The 17,410-nt window shown below is 46.6% G+C and overlaps 4 protein-coding genes across 6 annotated transcripts in view; 2 read left to right on the top strand and 2 right to left on the bottom strand.

The window, feature by feature from the left end:
* LOC310689470 (GTPase IMAP family member 2-like) overlaps window positions 1-17,410 on the bottom strand; it is a 153,127-nt gene that overhangs the window by 54,654 nt on the left and 81,063 nt on the right. The gene's annotated exons all lie outside the window — the stretch shown is intronic.
* The window catches only part of LOC310689330 (GTPase IMAP family member 8-like), a 100,673-nt gene that overhangs the window by 15,499 nt on the left and 67,764 nt on the right, over window positions 1-17,410 (top strand).
* Window positions 1,597-7,265, top strand: LOC310690257 (GTPase IMAP family member 4-like; the record flags this gene model as incomplete). The annotated part of the gene is made up of 4 exons (XM_083468949.1): window positions 1,597-1,787; window positions 2,849-2,933; window positions 5,758-6,588; window positions 7,122-7,265. 4 exons carry the CDS (start codon window positions 1,597-1,599, stop codon window positions 7,227-7,229), a joined length of 1,215 nt encoding a protein of 404 aa, XP_083325075.1. The 3' UTR covers window positions 7,230-7,265.
* LOC310689466 (erythroblast NAD(P)(+)--arginine ADP-ribosyltransferase-like) lies at window positions 12,879-17,373 on the bottom strand. Its single transcript, XM_083467230.1, has 3 exons — window positions 16,953-17,373; window positions 14,648-15,422; window positions 12,879-13,530 (listed from the first exon to the last, which is right to left on the bottom strand). Exons 1-3 carry the CDS (start codon window positions 17,016-17,018, stop codon window positions 13,454-13,456), a joined length of 918 nt encoding a protein of 305 aa, XP_083323356.1. The 5' UTR covers window positions 17,019-17,373; the 3' UTR covers window positions 12,879-13,453.

Raw genomic sequence — 17,410 nt, 5'->3', positions numbered from 1 at the left:
TTCAACCTGTCTTGAGTTGTTAACAACAGCAACACATGCAACAGCTAAGTTAGCAAACTCTTTTGAATACCTCTTGGGTGGTACACCCTTTGTACTTCTCTCAGACCTGCGTATGAGGTGCTGATCCTCTCTGCTCACTGGTTCAGCCTCTGGACTTTTAGGAGAACCAGATCCAATAGTAAACAGTGGTTCTTCCTTCATCTGTGAAGGCCTATCCATTGTGTAAGACTTTCTCTCAATGACTGTGTCAACTGAGCTCTGTGAGCTATCACTGTCATCATCACCACTGTAATCAGTAAAATCACCACCATCATCATCTGAATTGCCCTCAGTGGGAAATGTATGAACAATTACTCTCTACTCTTCAGGAGCACTCTCTATAAATTTTGTGAGAATCACCTGACCAGATTCAGACAAAATTACTCTGTAGAGACCCTTTTCATATCCCACAAAAAGGCCTCTGGCATTCTTCACTCCACCTGGAGCTTCTGTTCTCACATGAGACCCAAAAACCTTAAAATAAGCAACAGAAGGTTTTCTATGGAACAGCTTCTCAAAAGGAGAACTTCCTAACTCTTTTGAAAGCTTTCTCAACCACGTGTGAACATAGGACATTAACGACTCCGCCCAATATTCATGTGGCAAATGTGAACTAAGCAATTGCGCATTCATCCCCTTTTGCAATTCGTTGTTCACCCTTACACAGACACCACTGTTCCACGCTTCCGCTGAAACAGCAACCTTGTGGTTAATCCCTTTCTCATCCAGGAACTTCTGAAACTCCTGTAACAGAAAAAGTGGCTTCTCATCTGTGAAGAGACAATCAATGTTAGCATCATGCACATTTTTAACCTTGTCACAAAACTCCTGAAACCTTTTTAAGGCTTCTTTTGGTTTCTCCAATGTATATACCCACACATAATGAGAGAAACAATCCACACACACAAGATAATATCTTGCATTGCCTCTAGATGGTGCTAGAGGACCAATCACATCAGCATACACCCGCTGAAACGCTTTGTCGACCCTGGCCACCTTCCTGGCGCTCTTGGCCACACCTGCAAGAGATATTTCGTTAGTATCACATGCATTACATTTCATGTAATCACTTTGATCAAATGTCAACAAATACAGTCCATCTTTCTCTCTGGCAGAAAGATACAGCTCTTCATCTTTGAAGATCTTGCAGCTCTTATCATCATAGGACAGTTTCAGTCCTTTCTTTGCAATCTGGGACACACTCAGCAGATTAAACTTCAACTCAGGAACCAGGTACACATTGTCTATAGTCAAGTTCAGACTCTCAAGATACACAGTTCCAGCCCCGGTCGCTTCTAGCTCCTGACCGTTGGCCTGCTTCACAGTGAAGCTTTGCTTCTTAAACGTCGAAAACAGTTCTCTGTGTGACGTCATGTGATTTGAGCAACCCGTGTCAATGACAAACGTGTTCTCCACCTCTGGCGTGGTTCCTTTCAACATCAAAGCCTTTGCAGGTTTCACCTGGGACTTGGTACGACTTTTGCCTGACGCCTCAGGCTTCGCAGAGCTCCCCTTGGCTCCTTTCTGTTGACGTGGCCTCTTGCAGTTCCACTGAAGATGCCCAGTCTGTCCACAATTGTAACATCGGACAGCGCTCAAAGCTACAGCACGCTCCTCAGTAGCTTCAGCAGTGGGGGAGTCAGAACCCTCTGCTACTCTCCCCCTGTCCTTCACATCCAGTGCAGCAAGGCGGTCGTGGTCATTAAGGACCACCGCACACACACTCTCCGCGGTCAGGTCGGCGGCCGGTAGGGAACCAAGCTGACTGGCAACAGTTTTGTAAGTCCGATTAAGGCTGTTGATAATCATGAAGCAAAAGACCTCTTCTTGTAGACGGAAATTGCACTCCGCCATCTGCTGACGCAGGAACTTCATCTCAGTCAAATGCGCTTGTACATCTCCATCAGGCGCAAGCCTCAGATTGGTCAGCTTTTCAAAATACAGCAACGCTGAAGAACCAGCATCCCTCTGATGTGTTCTACGTAGCGTTTCCCAAATCTCTCGTGCGTTCAATAAATCCCGGATATGCACGAGTTGCTCATCTGAGATACACAGAATTATAGCCGTCCTGGCTTTCACATTCTGTGAATTCCAACCTGGCGTTGGTGCTTGTGGAATGGGGTTCTCAATCACCCCCAAAAGCCTCTGATTCTGCAGCAGGGCTTTCATCTTTATAGACCAAGATGAGTAATTGTCATTAGTCAGGGGAGGTGGGTAAGGTAAGCCTCCCCCCCTCTTGGCATCCATTTTGAAGCCAAGCTGCAGCTTTCACTCTCTTGCCTGTAAAATCCAACAGTTGTTTTCTTCACTTGGCAGATAAACTGCAAGCTGCATAAAATGTCCTTGCATAGAACAGGGAGATAGTCAAAACACTCTCTGTGTTCCCAGCCCCTTTTAGCCAGTAAGTTTCCACTGAACTTCACTTCACTGACTTCTCGTTGCTTAGCAACTGTGCATACCATCGTTATCTAAGGTATGCAAGGTATGTCGGCTGTTACTCCTTCAGTGCTGGTTTCTCTTCAAACACAGACACTTTTGTGAACTGAAGACTGCCTCTTAACGCGTTCACTTTACAGCCATAAATTTTCCATACCTTCGAGCTCCGTTGCTTGGCTTTCACTCCGTCTCGATGCCCAGCCGTTTGTGTAGCTTCTGGCTGCACGCAGACTTATCTCACTCCCTTGGTGCAGAGGATGACGAACGATCCATCAACCTCTCATGCAGATTTACGATGAATCAAAACCACCGGCAAATGCTACCATATGTTGGATTCTCAGCCTTGGTCAGAGGTAACTGGCCTTTTCTCCAGGCATTCGGCTGAGATCCTGGCTGACCTCCCCGTCTGCGTCTCCCGGCAGGATACAGGCAAGGTCTTTCCGGTGATCCCACTCAGCGTGAGAGGGACACACCAACTCCTCCCCCTTCCCTGCTTCCCTCAGGGAGGGAAAAGAGACAGACAGAAATCTATTTACATTGCTTTATTTCTGTCTTTCCAGCAGTACAGAGAAACGTGTCTGCACTCTCCAGTCTCCAACAGTAGAGAGAGAAACTCGACCCCTGTACTTCCAGTACAGGTCAGATGACACTCTTGAGCTAACATCCGGTGCTCAGTACAGTGAATAGACTGCCCCTTTGTTCCAATAGTACAGTCCCAAACATCAACATCCTGTTTTGCATTCCAGACACCTGCAGCTCGCTCTCGCATTGGTGCTTTTTCCTGACAAAGGATACCTGCTTTTGCCCTGGAGTCAAGTTTGTGTCTGTGTTCTTTGGGCACGTGGAAGTAACACGGACTTCCAAACACACGTATGTGCGACAGATTGGGAGCTTTCCCATGCCAAAGTTCAAATGGTGTGTGCTCTGCTCCTTTTGTTGGCAGTCTATTCTGCAAATAGACCGACGTGTACACTCCTTCGGCCCACAGCTTCTGTGGCAAACATGCATCCTTTAGCATGCACCTTGTCATGTCCATAATGGACCTAAACTTTCTCTCAGCTATGGCATTCTGCTGTGGTGTAAGGAATTGTGGTTACGTGTGCAATTCCTTCCTTGGCCAGGAGAGCTTGCATTTCATTTGAGCAGTACTCACCTCCATTGTCACTCATTAACACAGCTGGAGCTCTCTGGAATTTATTCTTGACCATGGCAATGTATTCCTGGAGCTTGTCCACTGTCTCACTCTTCTCTTTGATGAAATATACAACACAAAACTTTGTAAAATCATCCAGAAATATTAAAATATATCTATTCTTTCCCAGTGAGGGAACATTCATGGGTTCACATAAGTCAGTGTGCACTATGTCAAGAAATTTGTTGCTTCTTTGTTCTGCACAACGTGGAAATGAAGGTTTTACAGCCTTCTCAGTAATACAGCTTATGCATTTTGCTGGAGCTTTGTTGCTCTGCTTTACCTGCAAACCTCTTACAAGATCTCATTTCTGTAGATCCAGAATAACGCTGGCGTCTCTGTGTCCAAGCCTTCTGTGCCATAGGTCCATATCTGTCTCATCCTTCTGGCTGGAATGTGCCACTTTTGCAGACTGGTTCTCTGAAAGATTAATCTCATATACACCATTTATTAGCTTTGCTTGAGCAAACACTTTGCCATTTTTAGTCACATTACATTCTCCATTTCCAAATGTGATCTGGAAACCTTTCTTGTCTAAAGTGGACACACTGATAAAATTGCAGCTCAGCTCTGGTACGTACAAAACTCTAGAGATTGTGTCCAATGAAACAATGGATTCATTGTTTATATTGCATTTCAAGTTCATGGAACCTGCACCTTTTGCTTTAACAATGTTGCCATCTGCAATCTCAATTTCAGATCTGTCTACATCATTTATCTCATTAAAATAGTCCTTTTCATATGAAAAATGAGAGCTCACACCTGAATCTATGATCCATTTATTACGTTTATTCTCACGATTCTGGACAGTTAAATTCCTTTCTTGCAGTAGCCATGTGCATTCACATTTCCCCTTCTTTTCCCCTTTTGGCTGAAAGGGTTGGGGTTTCTTTGCCCTAGGAGCTCTGCAGTTCTTTGCAATGTGCCCTTCTTTGTTGCAATTGAAGCAAACCACTTTCTTGGGCATCTCTCTGGACTTTGTAAATTGCCTAGATGCATAATTACTGTCCTTGCTTCTAGCATTTCTCACTGGAGATTCAGCTCTATCTCTGCATTCCTCTTTTAAATGACCTTCTCTGTGGTCCATGAGGCTTACAAATGCGTTAACTTTTGGTCCAAGCGATGATAATAAGAATGATATATTTGTAATATCATCAAAAGCTTGGGGAGTTAGATCAAACATCTGAATAATCTTAGTAAACTTAGAATCATAGAATCATAGAGTTGGAAGAGACCACAAGGGCCATCGAGTCCAACCCCCTGCCAAGCAGGAAACACCACCAGAGCACTCCTGACATATGGTTGTCAAGCCTCTGCTTAAAGACCTCCAAAGTAGGAGACTCCACCACACTCCTTGGCAGCAAATTCCACTGTCCAACAGCTCTTACTGTCAGGAGGTTCTTCCTAATGTTTAGGTGGAATCTTCTTTCTTGTAGTTTGGCTCCATTGCTCCGTGTCTGCTTCTCTGGAGCAGCAGAAAACAACCTTTCTCCCTCCTCTATATGACATCATTTTATATATTTGAACATGGCTATCATATCACCCCTTAACCTCCTCTTCTCCAGGCTAAACATGCCCAGCTCCGTTAGCCGTTCCTCATAAGGCATCGTTTCCAGGCCTTTGACCATTTTGGTTGCCCTCCTCTGGACACGTTCCAGTTTGTCAGTGTCCTTCTTGAACTGTGGTGCCCAGAACTGGACACAGTACTCCAGGTGAGGTCTGACCAGAGCAGAATACAGTGGCACTATTACTTCCCTTGATCTAGATGCTATACTCCCCAGGTGCTTAGGGGAATTGTTGCAGTGTATGGACTCTGCATGGTGGCAATTCAGGGGGCGAATTCCCAGGCAAGAGGCAGGTCCACAAATCTGGAATGAGCAGCAAACTCTCCCTTAAGGAACAAGACTTAGTGGTACTGTAGGAATAGTTGTTGACTTGGGTCTCCAAGGTGTGAGTGTGGCCAGGTCAATATATTGTTTTCATTCCTGACTGACATGCCAGCTTAGGGTCTTTCTTGAGAATAAGAACCTGTGTGGTGTTTCTACAAGGTAATCTCTCAGTTGGGCTACTGCAACATGCCATGAAACTGACATCTCTTTAAAACAGTTCAGTCCTGGATTCCTAGACATCTTCCTAATTTCTTTCCAGAGACCGCCAAAGCACACGAGAACAGAAACCTCAATGAAGATCTACGGATTGTTCTTGTCGGGAAGACGGGAGGAGGGAGAAGTGCCACAGGAAACACCCTTCTGGGGAAGAAGACCTTTGAGTCCAAACTCTCCCCAAAGCCAGTGACCGAGACTTACAGCAGAGATGTCCGAGCAGAGAGGTGGAAGGGGAAACAAGTAGTTGTCATTGACACTCCAGACATTTTTGATGCTCGTCTTCAAACACAGCATGGTATTGCAGAAGTCCAGAAGTGCCTCTCTCTCTGTGAGCCAGGTCCCCACGCCCTGGTGTTTGTGACGCAGGCCGGTCCTTTCACCGAGGAAGACGCTGTGGCCGCCAAGAGGGTGGAGGAGGTCTTTGGCCCAGAGGCCACAAAGTACATGATTGTCTTGTTCACCCGCAAAGAAGACCTAGAGACAGAAAGCCTAGAGGAGTACATAGAGCTATCTGGAAACGGACCTCTTCAGGATTTGGTGAGAAAATGCAAGGGCCGTTGCTGCGCTTTCAACAACAGAGGGACGGGAGAGGAAAGGGCCAGCCAGGCGGAAGAGCTGCTGTCTCTGATTGAGAAGGCGGTTCAGGAGAACGGGGACCAGCCGTATCTCAAGCCGTGTCTGATGGAGATGTCACTGAGGTCAGATGGAAGGAATCCTGGGGAGACTTCAAAGCAGACAGCAGCAGGGGAACCAGTGGAAGATGAAATGAATGCTGGAGGAATCCCTGAAGGGCAGCAGAAGAAGAAATCAAAGAAGGTAGGGTACAAAGAATGAGAATGGGGCCCCTGTCTTTTCCAATTGCTGATGACTTACATGGTAGACAAATTCCAGCTTGGAAAAGGAGGATGGAACAGGGTTGTTTTCAGTTGCTCCAGAGAGTAAGAGCTGAACAAGCAGCTCCAAAGTAAAACGAAAAATGATTTAGACTAAACATTAGGAAGAAATTTATAGTCCTGGGCAAGAATTTATTAATTTAATGCATTTATATCCCACCTTTATATCCGTGGGACTCAAGGTGGCACATGTAGTCCCCCCCCCTTTATTTAATCTTAACAAGAATGCTATTTCTATTTCTATTAGAGGTTTTTAAGCAGAGTCGGGGGGGGATCCCTATTGAGAAGTTGCAGAAGGGTTGGGCTACATGACATTTGAGGTTCCTTCCATGGGCTTAAGGGAGGGGGGGTAAATTTTTGCTTATTTGAGAACTCCCCGCCCATCTCCTCCTTGACATCTTTCTCCCTTTCTCTTGACTTCACACCAATCACTTATCCCGGGTTTGTTTCCAACAGGCATCTACTTCTCCCCTGAGCATCCTTTGTCCCCGCTTTGCCCTAAAATCCGGAGAAGCTTCCAAAGAAGGCAGAGGAGGAGCAAGAAGATCTCGTCCTCCAATGTAAACGGAAGCAGTATCATCAATAAACACAGCAGGATAATTTGTGTTCTCCCATCATTCTTGCACGTCCTCCGCGTGGCACTATTTCATGACCTTCATCCCCCTTGACTTCTCAACCTCCTTAAGCCTAAACCGGGTTTAACATTTTTGATCCAGGGAATTCTGTGGGTTATACACACTTCCTCTTCTTTTGCTGCCTCCCCACAGGAAACCCTCTCCTTGACGCTCAGTTGGAGCAAATGTCAACCATCTTTCCTAAGGATTGATGTTTGCTCTGATTTGGAGCAGAAGAGGGGGTGTTCCATCGGATAGGAGTGTGAAAAGGCGGGGGGGGGGGACCTCTCAGACCGGTGCTTTCTAGCGACGGGATTGAAAGGGTGGACAAGCCCAGTGTGTGGTAAATAAATCAAGAATCCTGTTTTAAAGTCATCCATGTTGGTGGCCATCAATATAAGCTTATTGTTCATATGTTGAATTGGATATATATGGGGGCGCTAACATCTTTTAAATGCTTAGAGCCTCTAAAACCCTCTCAGGCCCTGGCAGTGGGCATGGGGAGTTCAGTGGCTGTTTGTGTGCACCAGGGGAAGGTGTCGAGGGCACAATTGTGCCTCTGGGAAACATATTGGCAGCTGCTGGTCTATGAGGCCAGGCTCCAAGGCAGCTGGAACATCCTTTTCTGCCCTTTCTGAGATCACTTAGCTCTTTCTGCCTCAGCAACGGACACCTGGTATCCGCTGCACACCTGATGATTCTCATTTCCATTTGGGCAGATTTCCTTTCCCCTTCCCCTCTCAATAAGTTGACATGACTCCTACTTTCTCCTGCTTCCTCTCATTGGTAACAAACACACAGCGGGGGGGGGGGGGGAGTGAGTGTCTTCTGCACCCTCCTTTTGAGTCAGCAGAACCATCCGCTTCTAAGACTTGCCCTTTGGAAACAAAACTCTTCCAATGTTTTATTTATTGTAAAAAGGAAGGTCTGTGCTATTTTGCAACCACTTGGAAATTACCCCAGGGGCTGATGGGTGAACTGGGGTTTACTGGTATTTTGAAATATATGGTGGGAGCCATATATTCATGTCATATTTGGTGGTAACGGCAGTGAAAGAAGATGGTTTTGCTACAGACTGTTTGTACTAAATTTGTATATTTTCCATTCATCAAGCTGCATGAATTCTCTAGTTGCTCAGATATTAGAATGTGATTCTAAGTTTGGTTCCCTTCACATGCATCTCAGATGTTCCAGAAACTCCTCCCTGGTAGAAGCAGAGAGGCAAAGAACTGTCCATCCCATAATGAATCCAAGGTCGTTTCCAGCAGTGTTAGAAACTGAGAAATGAAAGCTAGGAACTCAATGGCACCTTAAACCGAGGTTATGGGAGCAACAACGGAATGTCTAGGTGCGCTTTTTTATTAGCAAGAATACAAAGCTGAAAATGAATAGACTGCGGCTAAAATATTATCTTCATTTTTCACATGGTCTAGTCCTTCCCCTGCCCACCCCCCTAATATTCGTAAGAGGGTCTCTTCTTCAGAGAGTAGCTGGAAGTGGGGAGGCAGAAAAAGGTACTCCCTTCCGTCTGCTCTGCAGTTTTAATCTGAAATCAGTACTGCGCCCAGAGGTCAGAAACTGCTCACTGTTTGAATGAAGTGTCGCAAAATGTGAGTTTCAAACACCGGCTCGCTGTCCAAGCATTCTGTCTGACCTGCTTGCAGGAAAGTGCAAGTTATGTGACAACAGGGCGTCAGAGACAAGCCCAAACTCCACACTTCGCAGGAGCATTTCTCCTCCAGAAGTCTGATCTTTCAGTAAGACACCCATGCTCACTTTGGGGGGGGGGACTGGGGAAATGGCCCCTTTCCATGCACGAGCTGCTCACCCACAATGCATTTTGCATGTGCCAGAACAGGGCTAGATTGAGGTTTGAAGAGGCCCTCAGCTCCTGAAGGTAATGGGGCCCTTTACATGTCCAGCTGTCCTTTGTCAACAACAAATGGTCACTGTTTTTTGTGTTGAATAGATGCTATATGGTCATTGATGGCCCTCATAGGTATCTAAAGCCATTTGCACATAACAAAATACGTGTTTTTTCCAAAGTAATTGTTGAACTGAAATACAATTAAGAAGTATATTAACAGTGAAGTACAATTAAGAAGTAGTATATTAATAGTGAAATACAATTAAGAAGTATATTAATAGTGAAATAATTATTAAGCTCTAACTTAAAATGATTTTTTATTCATAACAAAATAATGCAAACACATTGGTATTTGGGAATAACAAAAGTTCCTTAAGAAACACAGTTTACAAAGACTCATCATCTAGTCTCTAGAAAGTTGCTATAACATGAAATAATAATAGGTGTAAATATATGATCCAAACTACTAATAATTATAAATAGCAGGATGTAGGCACCCTATATATAGAAAGGAGCAAACCAGTGATATTTGAGGGAGCAGGCGAGCAGGTGGGGCCCCTGACTTACATCATAGGAGCCTACACAACACAAAACGCTGTTGCTGTATGTAGGTTTTATTTTATCTGCTTTTTAACTTATATTTTGGAAATGTACATCCAGGTTGCTTTTTTCCCTTTAATTTTTTGGGCTCTGGCTTGTTGAGCTTATACCTCGATCCGGCACTGTGCCAGAATCTCTCAGCCTTGAAGGTGGATGGACGCGGAGCTCAGCGCCTCCTTTTGTTCCCAGACGCCCTTCAGGAGGGCGGGGAGCGCGGCGGGTCCCTGGAAGCTCATCTGAGCGCGCTGCCGTGGCGCGCATCTCCCTCCTGATTCCCTGGCCAGAGGAGAGACCCGGGGAGACCGGGCGTGGGGAGCGCCTTGCGCTGTCCCCGTCCAGCTTGCAAGAGGGAAGGGGGATCGGGGCCCATGGGCGATGCCAAGTCCATCCGTCCGAGGTCCCTCCTCCTGGCACGAAGCCTGCCCAGGGCAGCAGCAGGAGTCCTCACGCCCAGCCCGCGCTGTCCTCTTGCGCGAGTCTCCCCGCGTGATGCGCGAGGACCGGGAGACAAAGCGGGGATTGTGGGGCCTGGAAAGCCGCTGCCGAGCCCCCCTGCGCCCCTCCCCGTCCGCCCAGCTGGGGCGCAAAAGTGCCCTCGCTGTTGCGCCCCGCGTTTGCGTCTGCCTCCCGCGGCCCCGAAAGGACCTGTGTGTCGCTCAGTTTCTCCTTCATTTCTTTTTTTGGGCTCCAAAACTTCGGGGGTAAGATTCCGGGGACGCTGCTCCCGAGGAAGCCCATAGAGGTTGCTCCGCTCCCATGTTTGGGAGTTTAGATCTACGGATGGTTCATTCTTCTTGCTGTGCAATGCCAGAAGATTAGTGTGCATAAATCAAGTTGGTTTATGTTGCTGGAGCGCCCTGGAGAAGAAGGGGATCCCTTTTCCAGAGCTGTGCTCACCGGAGGACGCTTGGAGATCCGGGGGCTGCAGATAGCCCTGAGCGATCTCCCAACAAAATATTCCCTACACGCCTCTTCTGTTTCCTCATTTCCTGGGTCTCCCTTAGTAAGATATTTCCTTATTCCTCCTTCTGTGTTGTTTTTTGAAGGGGGTGACACAGTAATGCAAAGGAATCTGTTCAGGGGTCCAAAGGATGCTCTGACTCATCCCACTTGCAGGAGGGAAGTGAGGATGGCATGAAACTCTGGCCATTTCCAAGGTTCAGGGATTTTATTTGTTATTACTCTGTTTGCACAATTCCTCTCTCTCTCTCTCTCTCTCTCTCACACACACACACACACACACACACACACACACACACCCCGCTTCAAAACACCAGGCCTCATTTGTAAGTGAAGATATATTGAGGTGTTTGGTGCTTCCCCACCTGGACTCAAATGGCTGTTTAACTACCTGTTTAGCTACCGGTTTTCTACCCAGTGGTCATCCTTGGTTAAAAACAAACAAACAAAAACCCTCCTTGACCCTCATTTTTCCTTCTGAAGAACAAGTGGGGGCTTTTTACAGCCCCCGTTGGAAGCAGTCAAAACCACTGCAGCAAAACTTAACAGTATTTTACAAACTTGGGAGGTGGGTGATCCATTTTTAGTCAGTTTTATTCTGTCAAGACTGTCTGCTCCTGAAAGGAAGCCTGAATCTCCCAGTCTTTGTTGTGTAATGGATAGAATAGAATAGGGTTTGGATATAAATGCAATAAGAGACGCGAGTGGCGCTGTGGGTTAAACCACTGAGCCTAGAACTTGCAGATTAGAAGGTCAGCAGTTCGAATCCCCACGACTGGGTGAGCTCCCGTTGCTCAGTCCCTGCTCCTGCCCACCTAGCAGTTTGAAAGCACGTCAAAGTGCAAGTAGATAAATAGGTACTGCTCCGGCGGGAAGGTAAACGGCGTTTCCGTGCGCTGCTCTGGTTCGCCAGAAGTGGCTTAGTCCTGCTCGGTGGCGTAGCGTGGGGGGTGCAGGGGGGGCCGGCCGCACCAGGCACAACATCTGGGGGTTAGGGTTAGGGGGTGCAAATCCACAGGTTAGGGGGCGCAAATCCACGGGTTAGGGGGTGCAAATTACTTGCCTTGCCCCGGGTGCTGACAACCCACGCTACCCCACTGGTCCTGCTGGCCACATGACCTGGAAGCTGTACACCGGCTCCCTCGGCCAATAAAGTGAGATGAGCACCGCAACCCCAGAGTCGGCCACAACTGGACCTAATGGTCAGGGGTCCCTTTACCTTTATAAATGCAATAAGACAATGAAATGAATACTAAACATTGTGGAGCAAAGCCTGTTTGCTGCTGTGCTTGTTCTCTGTGTGCTGAAGGGACCTTCTCGGCACAGGAAGGTGAGAAACTGCAAGGGAGAGGGCGTTCCTTGGGGGAATTTATTGTCCCAAATTCATAGTGGAAATTCACTCATACTTTTTTGTGAAAATTCAGAATAAATTGTTGAATTTGGATCCTTTTTGGCTTCTGTATTTTTCTTCACCTCAATTCCAGGAAGTGAGTTGAAAGAAATGACCACAAGGAAGCCGTCTCTGGAGTTCAAAATCAGCAGAGAGAGGACTCAGCTTGCACTGCTCACAACGCGTTCCTTTTTGCTATTTTATACCAAGCCACATGAAAAAGGCAATAATTTAGAAAATTATGAAGAATAACTGGCAAATGATGAAAAGTGGCAAATTTTTAACATAGTAAAAGCACAGCGCTAACAATACCTTATATGGAAATGTTTGCAATACAACTTCTAGGAGCATTGTATGGAAGCAATAGGAAACTGTTTGCATTAGCAAAGCAAAGGTAAAGGGGTATGTCTTCAGGATTAGGCAGGAATCCTTCAACACAGCTGATTTGCAGAGGTCATTGCCTCTCAACCCGAGAGCACAATGTTGCTTTGCTGATCAAAATGAGAAAAACCTTGTGCGCCACCTCTGTCTCCTTGAGGAAAAGGCAGTAACAAGGGTAAATTTTTTTAAAAAAAAATGAACTAAATATTTTTTCCCGTCTCTCTACCTATTGACAAATTCTTATTTCCTGACCTCCCCCACAGCATCATATATTCTCATAATGTAATTGAGCTCAGGTGGTTCTGGAGGTAAGTGATGGTGAAGCCACTCTTTCCAGCTTCCTCAGATGCAGAATGTTGCACAAAATGCCCAGATGATCATCATCCAAACAAGGACAGAGATCAATGTGTCCCCAAATTTATCACCTTCCTGGCTTATGGAAAACATTTGGGGATCATCTTAGCTCCCATTGTCCTCTTTTTGTCTTTAACAGCAGGGAGTGTGTTGGATCTCAACGTGGTATGTGTCCAACCAGATTCGGTGTTCACCTTTGAATAGGCTAGGCTAGGATTTTGTGCTGCTCCATATCCCCAAGGCAGCCGTTTTGTGACTGGCAGGGGCACCAGCTCCTGGGGGCTGAGACCTTTTGTCCCCCTCCCCATATTTTGGGTGGTATGGACGCCCTGCCAACGTTCAAAAATCATGGAGGCGGAGTGTGGAGCCAAGGGTGGCCCAGCTCTGGCCTCTGGCTCCTCCTTTTCCTGCTGTGGAAGGGAAGGAGGTTCAAAGAACCTCCTGTCGGTGGTGGCCCTGGGAGGAGGAGAGGCAGAGTCACTGACCACTGAAGCCACACAGCAGCTGCATTCATCTCTGCCCCCAGCTCCTCCTGATGTCGTGCCATCGCACACACAACGTTGGCCCCTCCAATCGCTTTCACAAGCTGGCGTCTCTGGTGACCAGCACCCACAGCACTTTCTCAGAATTCAAAGTGTTCCCACTGGTCCAAAACGTTGGGTGACCCCTGGTCCACAGCATCTTCCTCATAGTTCCCACCTGAAACAAGAACCACAACATGAGTCATTCATGTATTATTATCCTTCATGCTCCAAAAGGGGTCATCCACCCCTACCCCCGTTTCTCTCTCAGCATTATTGCACCCCACAAGCACATTCCACACCGTGAAAAGTATGTGAGGAGGCTGCAGAGCTGAGCCAGCGAGGAGTGGAGCCCAGGAGACAAAGGGCTGTGGCCAAGGGAGAGTCCTGAGGCATCTTCCTTCAGCTCCTGGGCCTGAGGGTCCCCATCCCAGGTATAGGGCACCGTTAGCCATCCAAAAAGAACCTTTCTAGAGCAAAATAGAGGACACATTTGCCAACTTCAAGTTTTAACTCTGGATTGCTCTCTACCCATGAAAAAGAGGACGTGTCCTGGAAAAGGAGGACATATGGCAACCCTGCAATGCCCATCTCATTCTGTATTAGGGAGAAGTAATAAATCCAGGAACCCTTTTCCTGTTGGTGACAAACAAATGCCCCTTTCACTCTCATTTATTGATTTTTATTATCGTATTAATTTGCAATAAAAAGGAGAGTAACTACCAAATACAAAAGAAAATTCAAAGTTGAAATACAATAAAAGAGAAAGGGGATGAACCATTTCAAAAAAGTGCATCTGGGTAGGAAGTTAACTTGTAGTGAATAAATGAGACAAATGAGCTGCTATTTTACAATTCCAATATTGGGCGGACAGGGTTCATCTTTAAATAAATTTGTTTTAACAACTACTGTATATAATTTTCCTGTTAGAAGTTTGCTTTCTTTGCCTCTGCTTTGTAACTATAATTTTAACTCTGCTGTTTGATGCTGCTTTTACTTCGTTATTTTAGGGGTTGACATCCAACATTAGACATATCCAGAGTGGGAGCAATGAAATAAATTGACTTAAACCTACTGATATCTATAGGTCTACTCTTCGACTAATGACAGTTATCCCTCTTCCATTCTTGGGAAGGAAGGAAGGAAGGAAGGAAGGGAGGGAGGGAGGGAGGGAGGGAGGGAGGGAGGGAGGGAGGAAGGAAGGAAGGAAGGAAGGAAGGAAGGAAGGAAGGAAGGAAGGAAGGAAGGAAGCTTGGCTATTCTCTGATCCCAGGAGTAATTCCTTGGGTTCTTACCACTTGCATATGCACAGTTGTATTTGCTGAATTTCCCAGCAGAGCAGAGCTGTATGCGGGTTGTACCATCCACATCCTTTCTGGAACTTACAACCCTGAGCTGCTCATAGGGTGGGATCAGAACCTCGTCCTCATTGGGGAAGGAAGAAAATTCTCTGATGAGAACCCCATGACAAGTGTAAATCTCAAAGATGGTTTTGGCCACAGACTGTCCAACGCTCCATTCAGGACCTGCAGCGAAACCACGGGCAATCCCCTCTTGCCGTGATGAGGACGTGAATTGCCCGAAACGGATCGTATCCTTAACAGTAGCACTGAAGTGGATATTTCTGACCCCTCGAAACACCTCGTAGCAGGGGGGGCTGGGGGTGTTGGAGGTCCTCAGATCCTGAAGGGCTCTGGTCAGGAGAAAGTGGAAGGTCTTGAAGTCGAAATTATTCCGGTAATGTTCCTTGGATTTCCCAGCTTTTCTTACAGCTGCGTTGAAATCAGAATACAACTTGGGTTCTTCAAGGGTATAAGCCATGATTGCTGCAGCGTACTCTGGCTTGAGGTTTCTGGGCCAGTTACTATCATCCCTCAAGTTGGCTGCTAATTTCCAGGCTTTGGCATAAATTTTGTTTTTGAGGAGCTCGGTTTGGTTTAGCCATGCAATCTCCTTCTCCATCGTCTGTTCACAGCCCTCGTATTGGTCATCGAAGGAATCCAGGGCCATGTCAAGCATTAACTCGTTGCCTAAAAAACGGTCTTGTCTTGGGCTGGAGCTATGGGAGACCTCAAGCAGAAAAGAATGAGATGGGTAAGTAGCTTAGCGTACGAAGAGGCTGGGAAGGTGAGACTTTGCAATAGAGGCTCCTATCACAGGTCAAGTTACGCAGCATCCCTGACAAGTGGCCATCCACCCTCTGCTATAAAACCTCCAAAAAAGGAGTGTCCTTCAGTGTTTCTACTCTATTGTTGTTTTAATTTTTTTGAAAGTTTTACATTGTTGATTTTTCTTATTAATAAGAAAACCAGGCAGAGGGCCTTCTTGGTGGTGGCGCCCGCCCTGTGGAACACCCTCCCAGCAGATGTCAAGGAAATAAACAACTACCTGACTTTTAGAAGACATCTGAAGGCAGCCCTGTTTAGGGAACGTTTTTCATGCTTGATGTTCTGTTGTGTTTTTAATATTCTGTTGGGAGCCACCCAGAGCCAAATGGGCGGGGTATAGATAATAAATGGTTGTTTTTGTTCTTTTTTTGTTTGTTTTGTAAGGCACATTGAGGTTTGTTTAGTTTTCACAAATCAAGCAGTGCATAATTTTTTATGAATAAATAAGGTGTTCCCCAAATCACTACCTGCTCTAAGAAAACAATAAAAAGGAAATGAGACCTCTTTACAAACTGCCCACTTTCCTTGTTTGGGGTGTGTGCTGAGGCTGTTTCCAACTGCACATGTGCAAAAAACAGAAATATATCTTTGCCCAAAGTGAAGAGGGTCTGGCTTCCTGGAAGTAGGATTGTGTCCAGTTAGCACTGAGAACAAGGAAGCGACGTTTCCCTTGGTATCTTCTAGGGCTCTCAGCAACCCTTCCTTCTGACTACTTCTCCAGCTCCATGCAAAGGCATTGATCCCTCTGCCCCTAGTTGTTGAGGGTTGGGGGGGGGGGGGTGGAACTGTGAACAACTTCTTCAGTAAAGATCTGGATCTTTAGGGGGCAGAGAAGGCTCTCCATGACGGCTATGTTCTGCCTCCACAGCTGTGCGCAGTAATGCTTCTGAATACCAGTTGCTCTCGCACTCATGGCCCGCTTGTGGGCTTCCCATCTGGTTGGCTGCTGTGTGGACAAGATGCTGGACTAAATGGACCACTGGCCTGATCCAACAGGCAGGCTCTTATGTTTTCCAGGCTCCATCTCGTCTGGCATCCAGTTACCTACAGTGCCCACGGACCAATCAGATACTTGCAAAAGCCAGCCCTTGCCAATGGATAGCACCCTCGACCCTGGAGGTTAGCAGTCAGTGACTGACCTCCTTGGAGAATGCCTGGACCAAGTCTGAGGAATGGCCAAAGCCCTGTGTTAGAGCAGAAGGTCCCAGGTGGGCATCTCCTGAAAGGGCTGGGGAAATCCCTTGCCTGAAACCCTGTAGGCAACACTGGTGGCTTCTCATCTTCCAGATCTGGCCTTCCTGGCCACAGCTACTGGTTCCTCCAGTCCTGTTAATAGGAGGCTGGTGAAACCCAAACTCTGGATTTAAGATTGAATTCTGGACTGAAGCCCACCTTTGCCCCCTCCTCCACCCTCCAAGGTGCCTTTTCATACCTGATTGTCTCCTGTGAAGATTCCCATCAGATGCAACACCAGGACTCTGTGGAGAGGGGACTTCATTGTCCACACTGTTCGTTTTTGGGGTGAAGCAAGTTGGGTGCAGGCAGAGCGGATATCTCTATCTGCACGCTCACTTCCATTTGAAACTTACTTGCAGCTTTATGTGTTTTTTCTCACAGAAACAGGAAACAGGCGGATTTGAGGTTTCGGAGGCAGGGGAAGCTCACTTCCTCAATGTTCAACTAAGTTCATTCTAGCAAAAACATACCCAATGACAGGTCTCGTTTTCACAGAGATTCCTCCAGTAACAGGAAGAGGGAGAGGCTTGTTTCTCTACATCCTTCCCCTCAACACCATCAAAGAGCATTTCAGTCTGCACTTCTGGTTTGCTACTCAGCCACATTAGAGGGGCGACTATTAGTATACAAAGCCCTCAATAGCTTGGAATTAGT

This window comes from Podarcis liolepis (assembly GCF_965112155.1).
Source record: "Podarcis liolepis genome assembly, chromosome: 12".
Taxonomy (NCBI): Eukaryota; Metazoa; Chordata; class Lepidosauria; order Squamata; family Lacertidae; genus Podarcis; species Podarcis liolepis.
This window is presented reverse-complemented; position numbering and strand designations above follow the sequence as displayed.

Bases quoted from the DNA above. Each gene is read 5' to 3' on its own strand.
- LOC310689466 (XM_083467230.1), bottom strand. From the start codon at position 17,018: ATGAAGTCCCCTCTCCACAGAGTCCTGGTGTTGCATCTGATGGGAATC. The intron at 15,423-16,952 runs GTATGAAAAGGC...TTTCTGCTTGAG, and splicing joins TCTTCACAGGAGACAATCAG to GTCTCCCATAGCTCCAGCCC. The intron at 13,531-14,647 runs GTAAGAACCCAA...TTCTTGTTTCAG, and splicing joins CAACTGTGCATATGCAAGTG to GTGGGAACTATGAGGAAGAT.